Below are 19,344 nucleotides of genomic sequence, written 5' to 3'. Positions count from 1 at the left end.
CAATCATTTAACAAATGTGTTTGTGCTTACTATATGTGCCAGGTACTGTGTTAGGTGCTGGAAAAACAAGAGAAAATAAAACCAGACAGACTCCTTACTCTTAAAATGCTTACAGTCCAGAGAGAAAGCAAACAGTAATGAAGATGTTCTACTTGAACCTCATTATAAATTGTTACAAGTGCTGTGAAAAGCAAGTACAAAGATCCATGAAAGAAATTAAGAGGAAACTATTTTCCTCAACTAATAGTTTCCATAATTCCAAGTGAATTTTTTTAAAGTAAACTCTATACCCAACACGGGGTTCAAACTCACAAGTGTGGGATCAAGAGTCACATGCTCTACCAACTGAGCCAGCCAAGTGCCCCTCCAAATGAATTTCATAAAAGGACTGTAGAGCAATCCCTCCCCTACCACATTAATTTATAAATGTATGAGCCCAACCCGGGTGAGAAACACCATAGGAGATCTAGTTGTCCTCTCACAGCAAAACCAAGGCATTCTGCCTTTATTTTTCCATTGCGTTAATCATTATCATTTTCAAAGCCAAATGAAGAGGAAAAATCACTCAAAAATATCCCAAAGAATAAAAGATTACCATTTTAAAGGCAAATACAGATGGGGAGATGTATTCATTTTTACCGTTGGTATAATGAATTACCACACATTCAGTGGCTTAAGACAACACAAATTTACTACCTTAAAATTCTGTGGATCAGAAGTCCAACTGGGTCTCACTAGGCTAACATGCAGTGTTGGGAGAACTGAGTTCCCTTCTGGAAGCTCTAGGAGAGTATCAGTTTCCTTGACTTTTTCCAGTGTCTTGAGGCTTCCTTTATTCTTTAGTTCATGGCCCCCTTCCTCCCTTTTCAAAGCTAGCAAGAGGGTGAGTCCTCATGTCACATCTCTCTGACCTACTACTCTCTGCCTACCTCTTCCACTTTTAAGGACTCATATGATTTAAAGTAGATCTATCCAGATAACCCTGAATAATCTCCCCAGCTCAAGTTCTGTACCCTTAATCATACCTTTTGCAAAGTCTCCTATGCCATAAATTCTGGGGATTAGGACATGGATATTTTTTTTTTTTTTTGAGGACATGGATCTTTTTGAAAGGACATTAGACTGCCTACCACAGAAAGCATAAAAAATGTTCTTGTTAAGGGTGAAAAATGTAAAGGTGCTTCATTCTGTGTGGACAAAGCAATGGGTAAGAGATGATGCCATTTTTCTGGGTAGCACCAAACTGCTTATGGTGATTATCTCTGGGCACTGGAAACATGGCTGGTTTTTCTTTGTGTTTATCTGTTTTCCAAGCTTTCTGCATTAAAAATAAGATACTTAAAAAAACTCCAACTTCAAATGTTGTGATTATTTAGGAGAATGTTATTAGGAAATGCATGTTGATCTGTTTCGGAGCAAAGTATGTTGGTGTCTGCAACTTGTCAAAAAGTTCAGAAAACATAAATAGATAAAGCAAATGTGGCTAAATGGTAATGACTTTGAATCAAGGAGGGGTGGGTATATTTGTGTGTTCATTGTAATTTTATTTCAATTTTCCTGTACATTTGAATTTTTTATAATAAAATGTTACAATAAAATGTAAAATTTTAATGAGCAGAGATTCTATATTGATTCTATATTATTCTCATTATCATTTCCAAGAATAACTCCAGAATCTAATCTAGAGTGAGAAGATAAGCTACAAAATCAAGGCAAGTTTTCTTCTGCAACCATCTTTCCCATTGATACCGAGCTATATAATTAGATCTTTGGAAATGGGGAGATGGACCTGTCTGGTTTCACCTAAAAAAGTCTCATTTCTATAGGGATGCCTTTTCACTAATTTCTCTTACAGCATTTCATGTGTTGTGTTAGTCAACATGCTAGACTCGTACAGAGGAGACTGGAAGCAGGACCAGCTCCATAACTTGAAGGGTTTAGAGCAAAATGAAAATGGGGTCCCCCTTTTTTTAAAAAAAAAGTATTATGAATTTCAAGACAGCAGAGTCCTTCTTAGTACAGTCCCTGTGTTAGGTCACACACCCATGAAATTGGCCATTTGCAAAGCTCAGCAGACTCCACAAATGGTCTTTCCACCAAGCCTTGAGCATACTTGGTAGGAATGAGGGTGGAGGAGAAGCAGGGACTCTAGACTCATCTTCCTTCTGGGTATCTTCACTCCATTTCCAACAGTGTTCTTAGGGCTGCTTAAAACCAAAGATCTCTGAGAAATCTATCAATTTCCTGAATTATAGCCATTTGGTAAGATACTGTTGACCATTATCTGTGACAGTGTTGTATAGCAGTAGGGACAATGCACTTGTCTGAAACAAAAGCTCTGATGGAACTATTAAAAAGACACGCAAATAATTATATTAAAAGACAATGATTCAAAAGTCATAGTTTTCCTAGAATAAAGAATATACTTAAAATATTTTTTAAAAAATCACTAGACGAACAAAAACACCACATATAAACAATCTCCGATATTTTAATTGGTAACTATTTAAAAACAAACCCAAATATACCAATAAAGAGTCATAAAAAATGCCTTATGTGGCATTCTGACTCATGCCTTTTATTCTTATGCATTTACTGCATTCCAAGTAACATTCTTTTTTTTTTTTAAAGATATATTTATTTATGTTAGAGAGAAAGAGAGAGAGAGAGAGCGAGCGTATGCATGTGGGGGCAGAGGCAGAGGGAGAGAGAGAGAGAGTCTTAAGCAGATTCCACACAGAATGTGGAGCCCATTGTGGGGCTTGATCTCACCACTCAGAGATCATGACCTGAGCCAAAACCAAGAGTCAGACACTTTAACTAACTGAGCCATCAAGGCACCCCCCTCCCCAAGTAACATTCTTAAATTGATAATAAAAAGCAAGAGAACACTTCAAGTAATCAAAAGTGGACTTACACAAGATTGAAAAAATAAACATAATTTCTTCCCTTCCTTCTACTACCTATAGGCATTTTGCTATTTATTTAAAGTATCACTTTTAGGTATAAGGCTCCTAGTGTTGAATTTCCCATTTCTCTCTCTTTTTAAAAAAAATATTTTATTCTAGAGAGAAATAAAGAGTTGGGGGGGGGGGCGGTGAGGGCAGAAGGAGAGGGAGAGAGAGAATCCCAAGCAGATTCCCCGCTGAGTACAGAGCCCGAGATGGAAGTCAATTCCAGGACCTCAGGATCATGACTTGAACCAAAATCGAGTCAGATGCTTAACTTACTGCGCCACCCAAGTACCCCTGATTTTCCCATTTCTAGTAAATTATATGGTACTTTCTTTTAATGTTGCAAGGGGCAGAATGAGAGGGAAAGAATCTTAAGCAGGCTCCACCCCCAGCACAGAGCCTGATGGTACTTTTAAAAGGGCGTTCCAGGGGCTCCAGAGTGGCTCAGTGAGTTAAGTGTCCAAGTCAATTTTGGCTCAGGTTATGGTCTCAGGGTAGTGAAACAGAGCCCCACGTGGGTCTCCATGTCCAGTGTGGGATCCTCTCTCTACCTCTGCCTCTCTACCCCCACTCTTGCGCTTGCGCTCTCTCTCTCCCTAAAAAAAGGGGGGGGGACATGCATTGTGTGGCTTAGAAAAATATCTAGAAGGATATAGTTAACTGTTAATAGTAGTTGGCTCTAGACTGAGGATTTGTGATGAAGCTAGAGAGGACTTTTATTTTCCTTGCTTTGCTTATCTGAATATATGCAATGAATATGTATTGTTATATCGAGCCAAAAAACCAGTAAAGATATTTTTAAAAAGAAAAAACCCCCAGCATGTACTTTACATTTAGCATGCTGATTTACGATCATTTAATCTTTTTGAGCCTCATTTCCCCTATTTATAAAATGGGATTAATACCACATAAAGATGTCATGAGAAAAATTCCTTATTACATGGTAAATACACATTCAATGAAAGTCCCTTTTCTGAGCCGCAGTTTCCTTGCCTGCAAAATTAAGGAGCTGGATAAGTTGTCCATGGTCCTTTTGAGAATTAATATTCTAATTCCTCTATTTATATTCACAGAAAAGGATATTAAAAGAAAAATAAATGTCTTTACTTGTCTTTAGGTAATTACTTTTCTTCTATTTCCTGAAGAACCAGGAAACTAAAAACAGATGAGCAGTACCTCTGGAATGTCTGGCCACTCCACCCTGGGCACCTGGGAAATGACAGGGTATTTCCACTCATTAACATCTCCCTAATGAGGAAAGTATTCCTTATTGAAAAGAGGATGAAACTTTAGTTTTAATAAGCCATTATATGCTATAAAAAGTATTACATACTCTCAATTTTAATTTTTGACTACTCTAGGCCTCCTCTTTAATTAGTTTGCCTACCCATATTTGTAATCCAGATACTCTGCTTAAGCAGTTATGCAAATTTTCCATAATTCATTATATCATGTGTCATTGGTTAAAGTCTAATTAGGTCATTATCACTTGGGGGGGCTTGTATATTAAGTGAGTTTACAGAGCTGTCTCCTACAGGTCTGAAATGCTAATAATGGCCTATCTTTCATGGTACCAGGGTAATGATTTTACAATTCTCTTTGCTTTTCTAAGATTGAAAATTAGCATGGATCATAACTAAAAAGATAAAAATTTTTAAAAGGAGAGAAAGCTACAATATTGGAAAATACTACCATTCCAAAGTTCTCAAGATGTGACATATACGTATATTTTATGTAGGCTCCATGCCCAGTATAGGGCTTGAACTCACAACCCTGAGATCAAGAGTCGCATGCTCTCCTGACTGAGCCAGCCAGGCACCCCAAAACATGGTATATTTTTTTGTTTAATTAAAATATTGTATGGATACAGAATCAGAAAGCAGAACACCCACATGGCTTAGAATTCAAAATATCTCATGTATGAGATTTCTTAATTTAAGACTTTTCTGTGCCTGCCGAATACCAGTGGGTGAAGAATGCCTTCAATGCCATTTTGGCATTTCTAGCACCCTGCGTAGCTTTGTAAGATTTTTTACCATTCCAGGTTACAGCGATCCCAGTTTTTCTCACAGAAAAAAAAAAAAACCTATTCTGTTTAGCATTAATTTTTAGGAGATATTGTAGTAGAACTTAACATATGGAGATACTTTTTATCTCTACATTTATAAAAAAGTTTCTCCATATACAAACTGGGATAATACAACTTGCTCCTTACTATATGTGAAAGGCTGGAGAAATTCTTACTGTTAGTAAGAATAAAAAAATAATATTGTTTGAATATCCACTATTTTCTAGGCATCAAAGAAAGATGGCATTTTGCTTGCATTATCTTACTTAATCCTACATAATCCTACACAACTCTGTGAGACATTATCTACTTTTTTCAAATAAGAAAACATACTTAGAGAAGCTAAATAATTTACGGTTTATAGTGCTGGTAAATGGTGATACAAGGTCTGATTCTGAAACCTTGATTTTCATTAATCTACTTTGACCTAGGAGAGAGATGAAAATGTTCCGAAGTTGGTTGTTTGTCTTCAAGTCCTTCAGCAATTGAAACCCACTTCTGTTTGCCTCTCCTTGACCAACTCCTTCCCCTTATGCTTCAGTAATAGAGGCCCACTTGTAATTCCCATAAAGTCCTGTTCTCTCAAGTTTCTAGGTCTTTGTTTATGATGTATTCTTGGCCTAAAATTTCATTATCCCACTACTACCAGAGTAGCTGCCCTACTCCTACTCATTTTTCAAGTCTCAGTTTAAACTCCTCCACAATGTTATATGGTCAATTAATCTTCGACAAAGGGAGTGAGAATATGCAATGGGAAAAAAGTCTCTTCAACAAATGATGTTGGGAAAACTGGACAGCCACATGCAAAAGAATGAAATTAGACCACTCTCTTACACCATAAAAACAAAACAAAACAAAACCTTGAAATGGATTAAGGACCTACATGTGAGACCTGAACCCATAAAAATCCTAGAAGAAAGAGCAGGTGGTAATTTCTGTGACAGCAGCCATAGCAACATTTTTCCAGGTATGTCCCCCGAGGCAAGGTAGACAAAAGCAAGCATAAACTATTGGGATCACATCAAAATAAAAAGCTTCTGTGCAGCAAAGGAAATAATCAACAAAACTAAAAGACAACCTACTGAATGAAGATTAGTATTTAAAATATATAAAGAATTTACACAACTCAACAGCACAAAAACAAAGAATCCAATTTAAAAATGGGCAGAAGACATGAACATTTCTACAAAGAAGACATACAGATGGCCGACAGACATGGAAAGATGCTCACCATCACTCACCATCAAGGAAATACAAATCAAAACCCAATGAAATAACACCTCGCACTTGTCAGAATGGCTTAAACAAAAAACACAAGAAACAAGTGTTGGTGAGGCTGAGGAGAAAAAGGAACCCTCGTACACTATTGATAGGAATGCAAACTGGTGCAGCTATTATGGAAAACAGAACGGGTATTCCTTAAAAAATTAAAACAGAATTATTCTACAATCCAGTAATTGTACTACTGGGTAAATACCAGTAGTATTTACGCAAAAGGGAGGAGCGTGGGGGATGGGTGAAATAAGTGAAAGGGATTAAGACTACACTTAGCTTCACAAGCACTGAGTAACATATAGAATAATTGAATCACTACATTGTACACCTGAAACTAATACAACACCGTATGTAAACTATACTGGAATTAAAACTTAAAAAACAAACTACTCTGCCATGCTCCCATTACTCTTGATATACTCTGACAGCAAGTATTTTACTATGTCATCACCTAAATTGTGAGCAGCTTGAGGGAGTCACAGTTTTTTTCACTGTTGTAGGGCTTTTCAAAGTAGCTGTTTTCCAGTCGGCGTCCAATTAAATATTTATGGCATGAACAAATGAAAGTAGGCACAAATAACATAAATTCATGCACAGAACTCATTAGGGATTTGTGGAGGGGCCTTTATTACTTTGTTCTACATAAGCCTAAAAGTTACCAGAAATGAAAACTTTTCATCTTCTTATATTAAAACTTTTCAACATAGCTTTATTTATTTATTTATTTATTTCCCAGAGTAAAGAACCTGGAACACAGTAGTAGTTCAATACCTATTTGCTGAACTAGTGGAGTCCTAGCAAAGTACACAAATACACAGGGTCTCTATACTTTATAATCGAATGCATATTCTTTTCTCCAGACCCACTTTGTGCCATCCCTACTTTATCCTGTGATGAGTTACAGTATGTAATTTTCATTCATGCATCAAGTATTTATTGTCACTATTATGTGCCAAGCATATGGGTCCACTGTTTCGAATAGCTTTGTTCCTTTCTCGCTAGTCTCTCTCCCTGGAAATTTAAGAAGCTCTTCAGCAAATACTGCATTGACCGTGGTTTCCCTACCTTCCTTCAGTTCAGTTACCTCCCCCAGAAGGCCATCCCTGTGATACCTCTAGTACTCAGGGCTTGCTTCCATCTTGGCCCTCATTACATCAGAGTGAAACCATCTGTGTCTATGTTTGTCCCCTCCCCCCATCCCCATCCTACAAAACCCGAGGTGCGGTTTCAGGGATTGAGGTTTTTTGTTCACTTGTGTCCCCAGGGCCCAACACACAACTTTAGGACAGGTAAGAAACGGCCCAAACCCTAGATCCCACAATAACAAGTGAGTTACCCATGATCTCCAAGTTATATAGATGAGAAAAGGAGGCTTGAAAGGGTTTAGCAAAGTTTCAGAAAAAGCCCAAGGTCACACAGTGGTAGAGCCTGTTGTCAGAGCAATTTGAAGAATGAAGCCACCCTTGGTTCATAAATGAATAAAACTCCTTCCCACCATATCTTTTCTTGAAAAGTTTTCCTTTAGACCTCTGGAAGTAACACGATTTTAAACTTTCTGAACTCACACTCTTTCCGGGGTAGAATATGCTTTGGAGTCCTTGGGGGTGCGTGACAGGTCCCAAGAGAAGAAGGGCCATTCGAAATGGAATGCGGGGACTAAGTTTCTCTCTGAGGAGGATTCACAGAAGACTAATTTTTGATGCACAAGTCCTGAGACTTGTGGGAATTTGGGCACACCTAAGGCGGCGGTACGGGACTGTGTTGCCCACAGCTAAGATGACTGCAAATGAACATCTCCTTCGGATGGGTCTGCTCTCTTCGTTCATGGGTATTTTCACTGAGAAGTATAGTGAATACAATTTAGCAAAAGTTGGGGTCTTCTAGCCGAGCTGGTAACGTAGGAAGCTGGCACGTTTTGTCCGGAAAACCTTCAACAGGTCCACTTTTGCCCTGCCCTTAACAAAAATGGCCGTAAGGGTTGTCCCCAGGGTCTGAAGCTCCCAGCCCTTAACTAACATGGCGTCCGGAGGCGCGTTAAAAAGGAGCTTGCCCTCTCTTCTGCCCTTGACCATCATGGCCTCCGTGGCGTCGAACACGTGACGACCCCGGACTACGGCGCGGGAGAGGGGGTAGGAGGGCCCTTGAAGGGTGCGCGTTCCCGTGGCGGTGCACCGGGTAGGTTTCAGTCAGAGTCACTATGGCGGCCGGCGCTGGCAAGGTAAGCTGAGGCGGCGGCGGCGGCCGGGGAGGCTGGACCCGTCGTGGCGTCCGGGCCTTAAATCCCCGCAGCTTGTCCGCGGAGAGGTCGGCCGAGGTCGTGGCCCATCGCAGGGACTGGCGGGGGAGGGGGGGGCGCGGGTGGAAGGGGGTGCGGGCTGAGGCGGGCGGGCACCGGCGCCTGACGGCCGTTTGTTTTGATGTTTTCCCCACCAGGTCGGAAAGTTTCCTGCCTTGTCGGGCACAGCCTGAGCCTGCCCCACCGGCCGCGAGTGGTGGAGGCTGCGGCGGACCCAGCCCGGGGCCTCCAGGCCTCTCCCCCAATCTCCGGGCCAGCCTCCCTCCCCCACCTTCTCGTCCGCTGGGAGCCGTGGCCGCCGTCCCTGAGATGCGACCCTCGCGGGGGCAACCCTGAGACAAGGCGGCCGGTGTGCTGAGCCACTGCCCGGAGCCCAGGCGTCCAGGCGTCCAGGCGCCAACTTCCTGCGGGCCGAGACCCCCGAGCCTCCCCGGGCGTGCGCCTCGCTCGCTCCGCACCGGCCTGCCCAGCCGGATCCCCGCCCTGGGCGCGGGGACGCCCGCCAGGTGCCCGGGAGTCCCGGCTCGGCCGCTGCCCGCGCCTTTGCCTGTCCCCGCGCCTCGCGCCGAGGACCCCAGCCGCCGCCGCCGTCTCGGCTCGTGCCGGGGACCCCGTGCCAGCTCCCGGGCGGCCTCCGCGCAGCAGGAGCCATGCAGACCGTCCCGCTGGCGGTCTAGACCCCCTCGCCGCCCCCCTCGGCCCTGCCCTTCCACTCCCGAGGCCCTTGAAGACGGGCGGTGGCTGCCCAGAGGTGCTCGGCGACACCTTCCTTCGCCCCGAAAGGACCTTCCTGGCCGCACGGAACCGACCGTTCCTTCATGCTGCAGTGCTGCAACGTTTCCGCCACCGAGGGGGAAAAGCGGCCGAGATCCCAAACAAAACACAAGAACTGGCGTGTGACTCATCTGCTTGGATACCTCCAGCCCCCAAACTGTCTTCCAGGAGTTTTCTTGGCCGAAGCTGTCTGATGTTCGAGCCTTCTCTTCCCAGGGAAGAAGATGGACTGAAAGCTGCCAGTTGGGGACTTTGTGCGATCAGGGCGCTGCTGAGTTTTAAAGGAGGTGATGGGGCTTGCGCTGGCTTGTCTTCCCACTCAAGTGAAGAGTTGTTGATGTTCACTGGTTATGCTTAGACAATGCGCAGTTTGTTTTAATTTAAAATTTTGGGGGGGATAGGAAGATAGGCTTGTGAAGGGCAGTCCGGATCCGGTGGAACTCCTCTTTGTCCTCTGGTAGGAGAGACACCCCCCAGTCTGTCCTCGATGCCGTCAGCCTTGGCCATCTTCACTTGCCGCCCGAACTCGCACCCGTTTCAGGAGCGCCATGTCTATCTGGACGAGCCTATTAAAATCGGCCGCTCCGTGGCCCGCTGTCGACCGGCGCAGAATAATGCTACCTTTGATTGCAAAGTGCTGTCAAGGAACCATGCTCTCGTCTGGTTTGATCACAAGACGGGCAAGGTAATGTCACCGTATTATCTAACAGTCTTTCCTTTTCGTTTCCCTTTGCTCCTTTTGCATAATGTATGCAGAATCCCAGCGTTTGCACCCAAGCGAGGCTTTTCAGCAAGGCCAAGGCCGTGGAAACCAACTTTGTGTGTGTCTAGTTCTACTGGAAGTTTAGTTGAGGTGGTTGAATGGAAAACAGAGAAGGTATTGTAATTAAATGCCTCGGGAGGGCGATGGCATCTTGATAATGTGGTCCTTCCCAGTGAAATCCCAAACCCTAATTCATTTTGGGGAGGGGGGTGGAAACTAGATAGTGAAACTTGGCTTCTCGCTTCCAGTCTTTTTAGAAAGGTGAATTTGCCGTTCAGGGCTTGAGTAAGCAAGCAGCAGTTCCCAAAGCAATGCAGGGAATCTATGGTCAGTGTTAACACTGAGGCTCAGGTGTCTCAGTGGTGAGATGTAGTTAACACAGCTTTTAGTTGAGTCCAGATTGGGGTCTTTCTAGGAAGGACAGATGTTTGTGTAAACTTAACATTTTTGACAGATTTGATACGTGTATTTACCCACGAAGGAGTAATTTGCAATTTTCAAAGCCAATTTCATTAAGCATAAACAACTGTAACTTTACATTTTCAGAGTTTTGTTTGCAGCTTGAGTGAACAGACATATATTGCTTTTGAAAATCACTTTTTGGCATTCCCTGCAAGAACTTATTAAAAATACCTAATGCATACTTACAGAGGAGATACTTAAAAAAATCAGTGTTAGGAAATTAATTTATTTTCTGAGATTATATCCAATTGTATCAAATACTGCATTACCTAGATGGGATAGGATGAATTTAATGCTCTTTAAGTGTGACCCTTTTGCATTTTTGTGTTGGCACCCTAATTTCCTTACCTGTAGGTGCTTATATTTTAAGAATAGAAGAAAACAAACAAGTCCCTTTCAATTTTAAGAACTTTTTATGTGTGTGGAGAATATACTAAAAAAACTCATTTTTGTGCTTTTACCTCGGGTTTTAGTTGAACTACTGAATCAGTTCCAACTTTAGAGTAAGTTATGTAAGACTAATAGGAATACCTTGGGTTTCACCTCCTGACTTTTCCCTCCCTCTTTGAGTTAAATGATTATGTCTTTTTTAAAAGAAGAATTTAAGTTTTCAGTAGTAGTATTTTGAAATGAAAGAGACCTGAGCCTCAGAAAAAAAGAGAGAAAGCAATACTTCTGTTGCTACTGAATTAAGGAATTATTATATAAATCATTTTTCAGGAAAGGAGGAAAAGATTGTGCTTGCATAATACCTATGCCCTACTCTGTGTAGGATGAGAACTGAAAAATATGTTAATTTTTCTGTATAACACCAGATGTTCACTTACCTATGGAACAGACTCTTTTTTTTCTTCCCTGGAAACTAGAGTTTGGGTGTCTGAAAGACTTCATAGATTACCCATAATCATTTAAAATGAGTATTCATAGAACCCATCTTTCCAGCTATTAAATTCAAACATCAATTAACTGCTAGTGCCCTAACTCAGCCAGCTTTTTTCTTGTCTAAGCAAAGGTCCAACTTAATCAAATAATAGGTTTGCTTAAAGTACATAATCTGCAAATGCACCTGCTTTACTTTGGTACATTACTCAAAGGAGACTTAGATATTTTCTATTACTTATTTAAAAAATAGTGATTACGTGAACAGTAGTGCTTTTCATGGCTATACCAAAACCCCCACAGTAAGGTTATTCTGTGATGGCTAAGGCTAGATCCATATTGAGTATTGTATAAATTGAGATGACATGTTAAAAAAAATTTTTTTTAAAGATTGTATTTATTTATTCATGAGAGACACAGAGAAAGAGAGAGGCAGAGACACAGGCAGAGGTAGAAGCAGGCTCCCTATAGGGAGCCTGACGTGGGACTTGATCCCAGGTCTACAGGATCAGGCCCCGGGCTGAAGGCGGTGCTAAACTGCTGGGCCCATCAGAGCTACCCACATGTTAAAATTTTGAATGTAATTTGTAATTAGAAAAACTTATTTTTTAAAGATACACAGCTTATTTCCACCATTTTCACTTTTTTTTCTGCTCTAGCTAAAAACAGGATATGAGACCATTACTTTAGGTATAAATATAATTATTGATTATTGTACAACCTAATTTGTTAAAACAACCTATCAGGTTTTGCCATGTGATTGAATTGTTTTAGGAATTATTTAAAATTTAGATTTGAACAGACAGGTTTTTATTGAGCACCTATTATGTGCCAGATATCCTGAGGTACACAATTCCAAAGAAAACCCTCAGTTTGATCAAATATCATTTACTGTTTTTTATGTGTGAAATTTCCAGTTTGAGGATTTCTGCTATAATTGTCTCTTGACAAATAAGTCATTGAGCCTAATATATATTCCCAGCAAATTCCTTTATACAACACCAGAATCCCCAACTATAAGCATCACCTCAGGCAAGTTTTTATTTTTCAAACATCTCTAAGCCTTAGTTTTCTTTTCTGGGAATAATAGTGGTACCTACTATTGTTTTGAGGATTGAGATAATCATGTAAATTACTTAGCACCCTTTTCGTGGCCCTTATTAAGGGCTTAATACTTAGGAGGGTGTTTGAGGTGGTAGGAAGAGGGATTCATCTAGGCAGCTTTTTGCAATTTGCTCTAGTGCTGTGGAGTCTTAGGAAGGTAATGAGAATTGTTTTTCTTTCTTAAGAAAGAAAGTTTTTCTTTCATATGTGATAGCATATGTAGAAGTAATCTTTTAAATTGAAACATATGAAGTTGAGAACTTTGTTCAAATTGACACTTTCCCTGGGAGGTGGAAAATTGGAGTAATATACCTTTCTGATGACTTTTACCTAATGGTTTTTGCATTCTGCACTGGCCATTGTAGGAGACCCATTAAAAGTTGGAAGAAGTAATAGATGCTGAAACTTTCTGATTATTCAAGGAATACATATTCACTGCAGAAAAGCTGCAAAACATAGGCACATGGAAATCTAGGGCACATTTTTTGGTGCTAAGTTTGTGGAATGTGTTATGGTACTGAAAACCTGCAGGTTGGAGGGTGACTGTTTTGCCACAAAGTGGAACTCAATAAGCTTTCCTAAATCATCTGCTCAGGGGTGTAGGAGTCCATTATTGCCCTGCTTGAATGCTGCCTCTCTGAATCATTCTTCACTTCTTTTGGGAGGTCAAAATTAGATGGCAGATAATAGAATAGTTATTAGTCCTTTTGTTGACCAAGGTACCACTGAACAAGCAAATCTGCCTGTATGGTGGTTACATAGAAGGTGTAGTGAGTAGACTGCCTTCTTCTGATGGTCCCACCTGATTCGAGGCTTTGTAGGCACATAATAATCTAGTGCTTGATACAGTAGTCCATTTCCACTCTCATTATAGTTTACATAGTAATTAGTAATACGTGGTAGTAGTATTCTACTTTTAGCTTCACATTTTTACTTAAATTCAAAACATATTTTTGAGCACCTGTTCTATCATGATCTGTTTTGGTGGAGGGCACAGTGGTGAGAGGGAAGAAAACAACAAGAATTGGTTAAAAATTGTTATTCCTTCTTTCTGGGAGCTAGTGTTTTGGATACAGAGGGGGACTGTTCCCCTTAAGAACAGTTGATTGAGATAAAATAGTATTAAATAAGTTTAAATGGCAAGAGTGGTGGTGTTTGAATTAGACTTTTTTTGTTTTTGTTTTTTTTAGATTTTTAAAATTTATTTATGATAGTCACACAGAGAGAGAGAGAGAGAGAGGCAGAGACATAGGCAGAGGGAGAAGCAGGCTTCATGCAGGGAGCTTGACGTGGGATTCGATCCCGGGTCTCCAGGATAGCGCCCTGGGTCAAAGGCAGGCGCTAAACTGCTGCGCCACCCAGGGATCCCGAATTAGACTTTTTAATAGGGGTGGATAGGTACATGTTAAGAAAAGGTGTCTTTTGGGGGTGGTTTTTGTGTGTTTTGAACGGATGAGAGTAGAATAAAACAGACCAAAGCAGGTAGTTTTGAAGGAGTTTGACATCTTCCAGTCACTGATGAAATTGATTTTGTTGGCCTGGAGAGTTTTTTTTTGGAGAGTAGCTATATGTGAACATCCATTCTGTATGACGTTTTTATGTTTGTATCTCTTTTTTTATAAGTTGTCAGACCCTGGAAGAGAGAGTGTCTGCCTTATATGTCTGTTTTTTATTACTCTGTGTAAAGAAGATGCCGAATAGCTGGAGCTGAGGAGATTATTGTGGAGTGCCTTGATTACCAAGCTAAGGGCATGGACCCATGTACTATGGAAGGTCAGGGAAAGTTCTGTGCACAGCACTGACATAACAGAACCATCATTTAAAAGTGATACAACAACAGTATGTAGGAAGGCCTGGAGCAAGAACAAATGGGTAACAGCTTAATTAATACTTGTTGTGTGCTATGTACAGTGCCCAGTTCTAAATGCTTTACATGTTAACTTAATTAATCCTTAAATAACCATTTAAGATAGGTACTTATTTTTCCCATATTAACCCATGAGGAAATTAAGGCCCAGAGAGATTAGATTAGATTAATTTGCCCCAGTTCACATAGCTAATAAATGGTGGAGTTGGGATTATAATATCCGTATTCCGACTCTTGAGAGTCTAGAACTCAAGCTCTTAACTGCTCTTCTACTTTAAGGCTTTGTAACAACAGTTTAGATATGATGTCGTTTTTTCAGGGCATTGACCATATTCACACTGGTAATAAAAATGAATAAATGCCAGAAAGCGAAAAAAGACAAGTATATTATTAACGTGCCCATTAGGACTTCAGCAAAAAGAGAGATTCTGTAGGTATTGGAGATTTTAGGGATGATTCATGGATAGGAAACAATTTAAACTAGACCTTAGCATTTTTAAAATAAGGTGGATGTAAGTAGAGTTAGGGGAATGAGTTTTGGGTGGGAAGAAGTGCTGAAGTAAGGGCATGAAAGCAGGAATGATATGTCACATTGCAAGGAAGTCATTGCAAAGGAAGAGTCTTCAGAATTTGACGATCAAGATAGTTTTTTCTTCTTCCCCGTATCTGAACATGACAGCAGAGATCCTGGTCTCAGCTTTTGGGAGAAGAGCACATCATTGATTTTATTTGTGTATTGTTTTACCAAATTTTGTTGTTGATAGAAGTAAATGTCATTAATAGGTGCTGGTTTTTGTGAGAAAGTAATATAATTGACAGATGTTATGTTTAAGGCATATTGATGTAAACATGTTTAGAAGGCCAAGTTTGGATATACATCCAAAGCACAGCTTTACTTTATACTTTTCACAATAGTGGAAAATTGATGAAGTATTTTATCTATGCAAGTTAAAAATGTGGATGATGTATATACTTGAAACCTTACTCCCCCCTGCTTAGATATTTGACTTTTCTTCTTAGGTTGAATGTACTCTTTGCCTTCTCAGGCTCCTATTTGGTTTTCTCAAGTGGTATATATGTTAGAGCTTAGTATCTATTCCATAAATAGGAGAGTGTCTGTCATTTAGACTTTTAAGTGAAAAGATTGTGAGATTGGTTCTTAATGTATGTCAGTTACTTGAATCAAGAAAAACGATGGCATTTGTTAGCTGTGGAAATGTTCTAAGGACTCTCCTCCCTATGCTTCTCTCATTGCTACTTCAAGTGAAGGAACAGTTTACATGTCTGCCCAAAAATCTTGGTTTGTTGTCCTATTAATTTTTTTTGTCCTATTAATTTTTAACATGATGTACAACCCCTTCAAAATCTGTCTCTCGTTTTCTTTTTTCCAGCTCCATCTTCTATTAATCTTTCTTTCCCTTTGCCCCAAACTGTGCAGTAGCTGTGTGACAGTACTCTCTGTTCCTAGAACAAGTGCCTTTTTTGCTGTTTTGTCTTCCAGAATGACCTTTCCCCTTCATCCCTTGAGGCCCAGTTCCAATGTGAAACCTTCCGTAACTCCCACTGACTAAGGAATTAATTGCTTCTTCCTTTATACTCCCATAGAACTTTGTATATAATTTCATTATGGGACACAGACAACAAAATAACTATAATGCAAATGTGCTATTGCCTTGCCAGATGTGAGCTCTTGAGAACAAGAGAATAGGCACTACATAAATGTTTGAATGAGTGAAATGTGAACAATGGAGCGGTCTGTACTTCTACAAACCCTGAGGAGGGTCAAAGAGCAGAAGGTCATTTGGGTTAGTCCTTAATTTGAGATCATGGACTCAATTACCAATAGGTAGTCTTTGTAAAAATCATTACTTACTGAGAATTTGCAGTGTGCATGACAGTTTGCTAAGCATTTTGGGACCATAGATAATCTTGTGTTTGGTGATACTCATTTTGAACTATTACATATATATCCATTCTCACACAAAATAATACTTTTAAGGGTTTTATAGTCAGAGTACTTTCTTATTTCACTTTATCTGTATAGCACTCTTAGAGGTAAGCAAAGCAGCTACAGGCTGGATACCTTTTATCCAAAAGGGGTTGGATATTTAGAGGTTATTTGTACAAGGTCACCTATTAGTAACTATGGGAGTTGGGACCAAAATCTGGATTTTCCCCCCTTGAAATGAATAGACATTTATTCTAAGCTGTCTTATTATGGACTGAGCAGTTACTGTAATGAAAATCTGTCTTTTGCTCTCTTGAAAGATAATCTAAGCTATTATTTTCTGGGTGCATAACTAAAATGCTTGTCATATGACAGACTTCTAAAGACTGCAAGAACCTGAGTTAATTATTTCTCTGAGTCAGCTTTCATTTTTTAAACATACCTCTAATACTTTCAGCAATAAATATATTTTTTTCTTAACCTTCATACAGGCAAGTGATTCAGATTTGGCTGTTTATGCAAATGAATTAAACGGCCTTGGAAAAACTTACCTCTCATGTAAATTTTTTAGTCTTTTTTTTTCTTTTTTTAAAGGTTTTATTTATTTATTTGAGAGACGGGGAAAGGGAAAGCATGAGCAGAGGTAGAAGCAGGCTTCCCGCTGAGCAGGGAGCCTGATGTGTGGCTTGATCCCAGGACCCTGGGATCATGACCTGAGCCAAACACCCAATGAACTGAGCCACCGAGGCACCCTGGATCATAATTTAAAATGTACTTTTTAGCTGATAATATCAAGTGAATTGTGGTAAGCTTATCTGAAATATGTTAATATGCTTTGAGTTTTGACCAGCATCCAAACTGCTGTAAATTATCTCATTTAATCCTTACAACAAACTTTTGAAGTAGATGTTGTTATTGTCCTGTTTACAGATGAGAAGACTGAGATTCAGAGAGGTGAAGGAATTACAAGAAACAAAGATAGTGGTGGAGTCAGGATTCAAATTCTAGTCATCTGATTGCAGAATGCACACTTCTGACCACTTTGCTGTTTGCTACCTCAGCACTCTTAGTCATTAATCACATCACCAACCTGTTAGTAAGAAATAGAAGAAAAAATGCATTGAGATAAAAACCTTATTGTTTATTAACTTTTTCTTTTTGAAGATTTTGTTTATTCATGAGAGACACAGAGAGAGGCAGAGACATAGGAAAAGGCAGAAGCAGTCTCCCTTTGGGGAGCCCGATGTGGGATTCAGTCCCAGAACCCCAGGATCATGCCCTGAGCCGAAGGCAGATGCTCAAACACTGAGCCACCCAGGTGCCCAATTGTTTATTAACTCTTAAATATTTTGGTAGTGAATCAGTTTATAGTTTTATTTATTTATATTTTTAATTTTTAGGGATCCCTGGGTGGCGCAGCGGTTTGGCGCCTGCCTTTGGCCCAGGGCGCGATCCTGGAGACCTGGGATCGAATCCCACATGGGGCTCCCGGGGCATGGAGCCTGCTTCTCTCTCTGCCTGTGTCTCTGCCTCTCTCTCTCTCTCTGTGACTATCATAAATAAATAAAGAAAAAAATATTTAAAAAAAAATATTTATTCATGAGAGATACACAGAGAGAGGCAGAGAGACAGGCAGAGGGAGAAGTAGGCTTCCTGTGGGAAGCCTGATGCTGGACTCCATCCCAGGACTCTGGGATCACGACCTGAGCCAAAGGCAGATGCTCAGCCAGTGTGCCACCCAGGTGTCCCTCAGTTTAGAGTTTTAATTGAATATTAGTTCTTCAAACAGTATTTATTAGTCACTTAACATTTTATAGTTGAATAAAAACAACTCTTTACATGAAAAGATATTGGAGTCAGATGCTGTAGTATATGAAAAAAGATATATATTTTTTCTATTGCATAGTTTCTAAGTTTAGTATATTCGGAGGTTCTGTGTTTTAAATAGAATGTGTATATAAATATATACGTACATATGACCCCCCAATATGTAAATCTAATGTAGAAAAAATGACTACATTTTGGTTTTTAATGGTGTTATTGAAACACTAACTATAGGGGCGCCTGAGTGGCACAGTTGGTTGAGCATCTGCCTTTGGCTCAGGTCATGATCCTGAGGTCCTGGGATCAAGCCCCATGTCTGGCTCTCTGCTCAGTGGGGAGCCTGCTTCTCCCTCTCCCTCTGCCTGCCGCTCCCCCTGCCTATGCTTTCTCTCTCTCTGTCAAATAAATGGATAAAATCTTAAAAAAAAAAACTATATTATTAGATGCTAGTTATGAAATTGCTTTCATTTTTTTAAAGATTTTATTTATTTATTTGAGAGAGAGAACATAAGCAGGATGAGGGGCAGAAGGAGAAGCAGACTCCCTGCTGAGCAGGGAACCAAATTCTGGGCTGGTTCCCAGGACTCCAGGATCATGACCTGAGCCAAAGGCAGATGCTTAACCCACTGAGCCACCTGGTGCCCCTAAAGTTCCTTTCATTTAAAAAATTCAGGGATAGAAAATAAGATCATGCTGTATGTTACCAGTATAGCTATGGTAGTTATGCTTGTAAAAGAAACTTTGTAGTTCTGAATTTTTTCAGTTTGCTTGGTGAAAAGGAATGTTACAGAGTTACTATATAACCCAGCTGTTCTATTCTTAGATATATACTCAAGAGAAATGAAAGCATATGTCCATACAGAAACTAATATGAATGTTCAAGTAGCGTTATTCATAATAATAAAAAAAGGTGGAAAAAAAGCAAATTTGTCATCAGCTGATGAATGGATAAATAAAATGTGGTATAACATATAATGGAATATTATTCAGTAATAAAAAGGAATTAAATACTTAAACATACTAGAGCATGGATGGACCTTGAAAACACTATGCAAAGTGAAGGAAGCCAGACAAAAAGGCCGTGTATGTTGTATAATTCTGTTTGTATGAAATGTGTAGGATGGGCAGAT

At 40.1% G+C, this 19,344-nt stretch overlaps 2 protein-coding genes across 49 annotated transcripts in view; one reads left to right on the top strand and one right to left on the bottom strand.

The window, feature by feature from the left end:
* The window catches only part of LOC140610124 (uncharacterized), a 34,902-nt gene extending 24,865 nt beyond the window's left edge, over positions 1 to 10,037 (bottom strand). Inside the window, exon 1 of the mRNA XM_072785757.1 lies at positions 7,863 to 10,037. Coding sequence (XP_072641858.1) covers positions 8,332 to 9,498 — 1,167 coding nt within the window. The 5' untranslated portion in view covers positions 9,499 to 10,037 and the 3' untranslated portion in view covers positions 7,863 to 8,331. The remainder of the gene's footprint in view (positions 1 to 7,862) is intronic.
* Positions 8,388 to 19,344, top strand: part of SLMAP (sarcolemma associated protein) — a 148,745-nt gene continuing 137,788 nt past the window's right edge. For 42 of the 48 annotated variants that reach the window (XM_072785747.1, XM_072785748.1, XM_072785734.1 and 39 more), the window contains exons 1-2: positions 8,389 to 8,515; positions 8,731 to 10,052. In XM_072785747.1, the coding sequence (XP_072641848.1) occupies positions 9,855 to 10,052 (198 nt within the window). In that variant the 5' untranslated portion in view covers positions 8,389 to 8,515; positions 8,731 to 9,854. Of the gene's footprint in view, positions 8,516 to 8,730; positions 10,053 to 19,344 lie in introns of all 48 variants that reach the window. The other 6 variants (XM_072785704.1, XM_072785705.1, XM_072785709.1 and 3 more) reach the window with 1 other exon arrangement.

The sequence above is a fragment of the Canis lupus genome, chromosome 19 (assembly GCF_048164855.1).
Source record: "Canis lupus baileyi chromosome 19, mCanLup2.hap1, whole genome shotgun sequence".
In the NCBI taxonomy this organism is placed as follows: Eukaryota; Metazoa; Chordata; class Mammalia; order Carnivora; family Canidae; genus Canis; species Canis lupus.
Note: the sequence above shows the minus strand (reverse complement) of the source record. Positions and strands in the feature narration are given on the sequence as shown.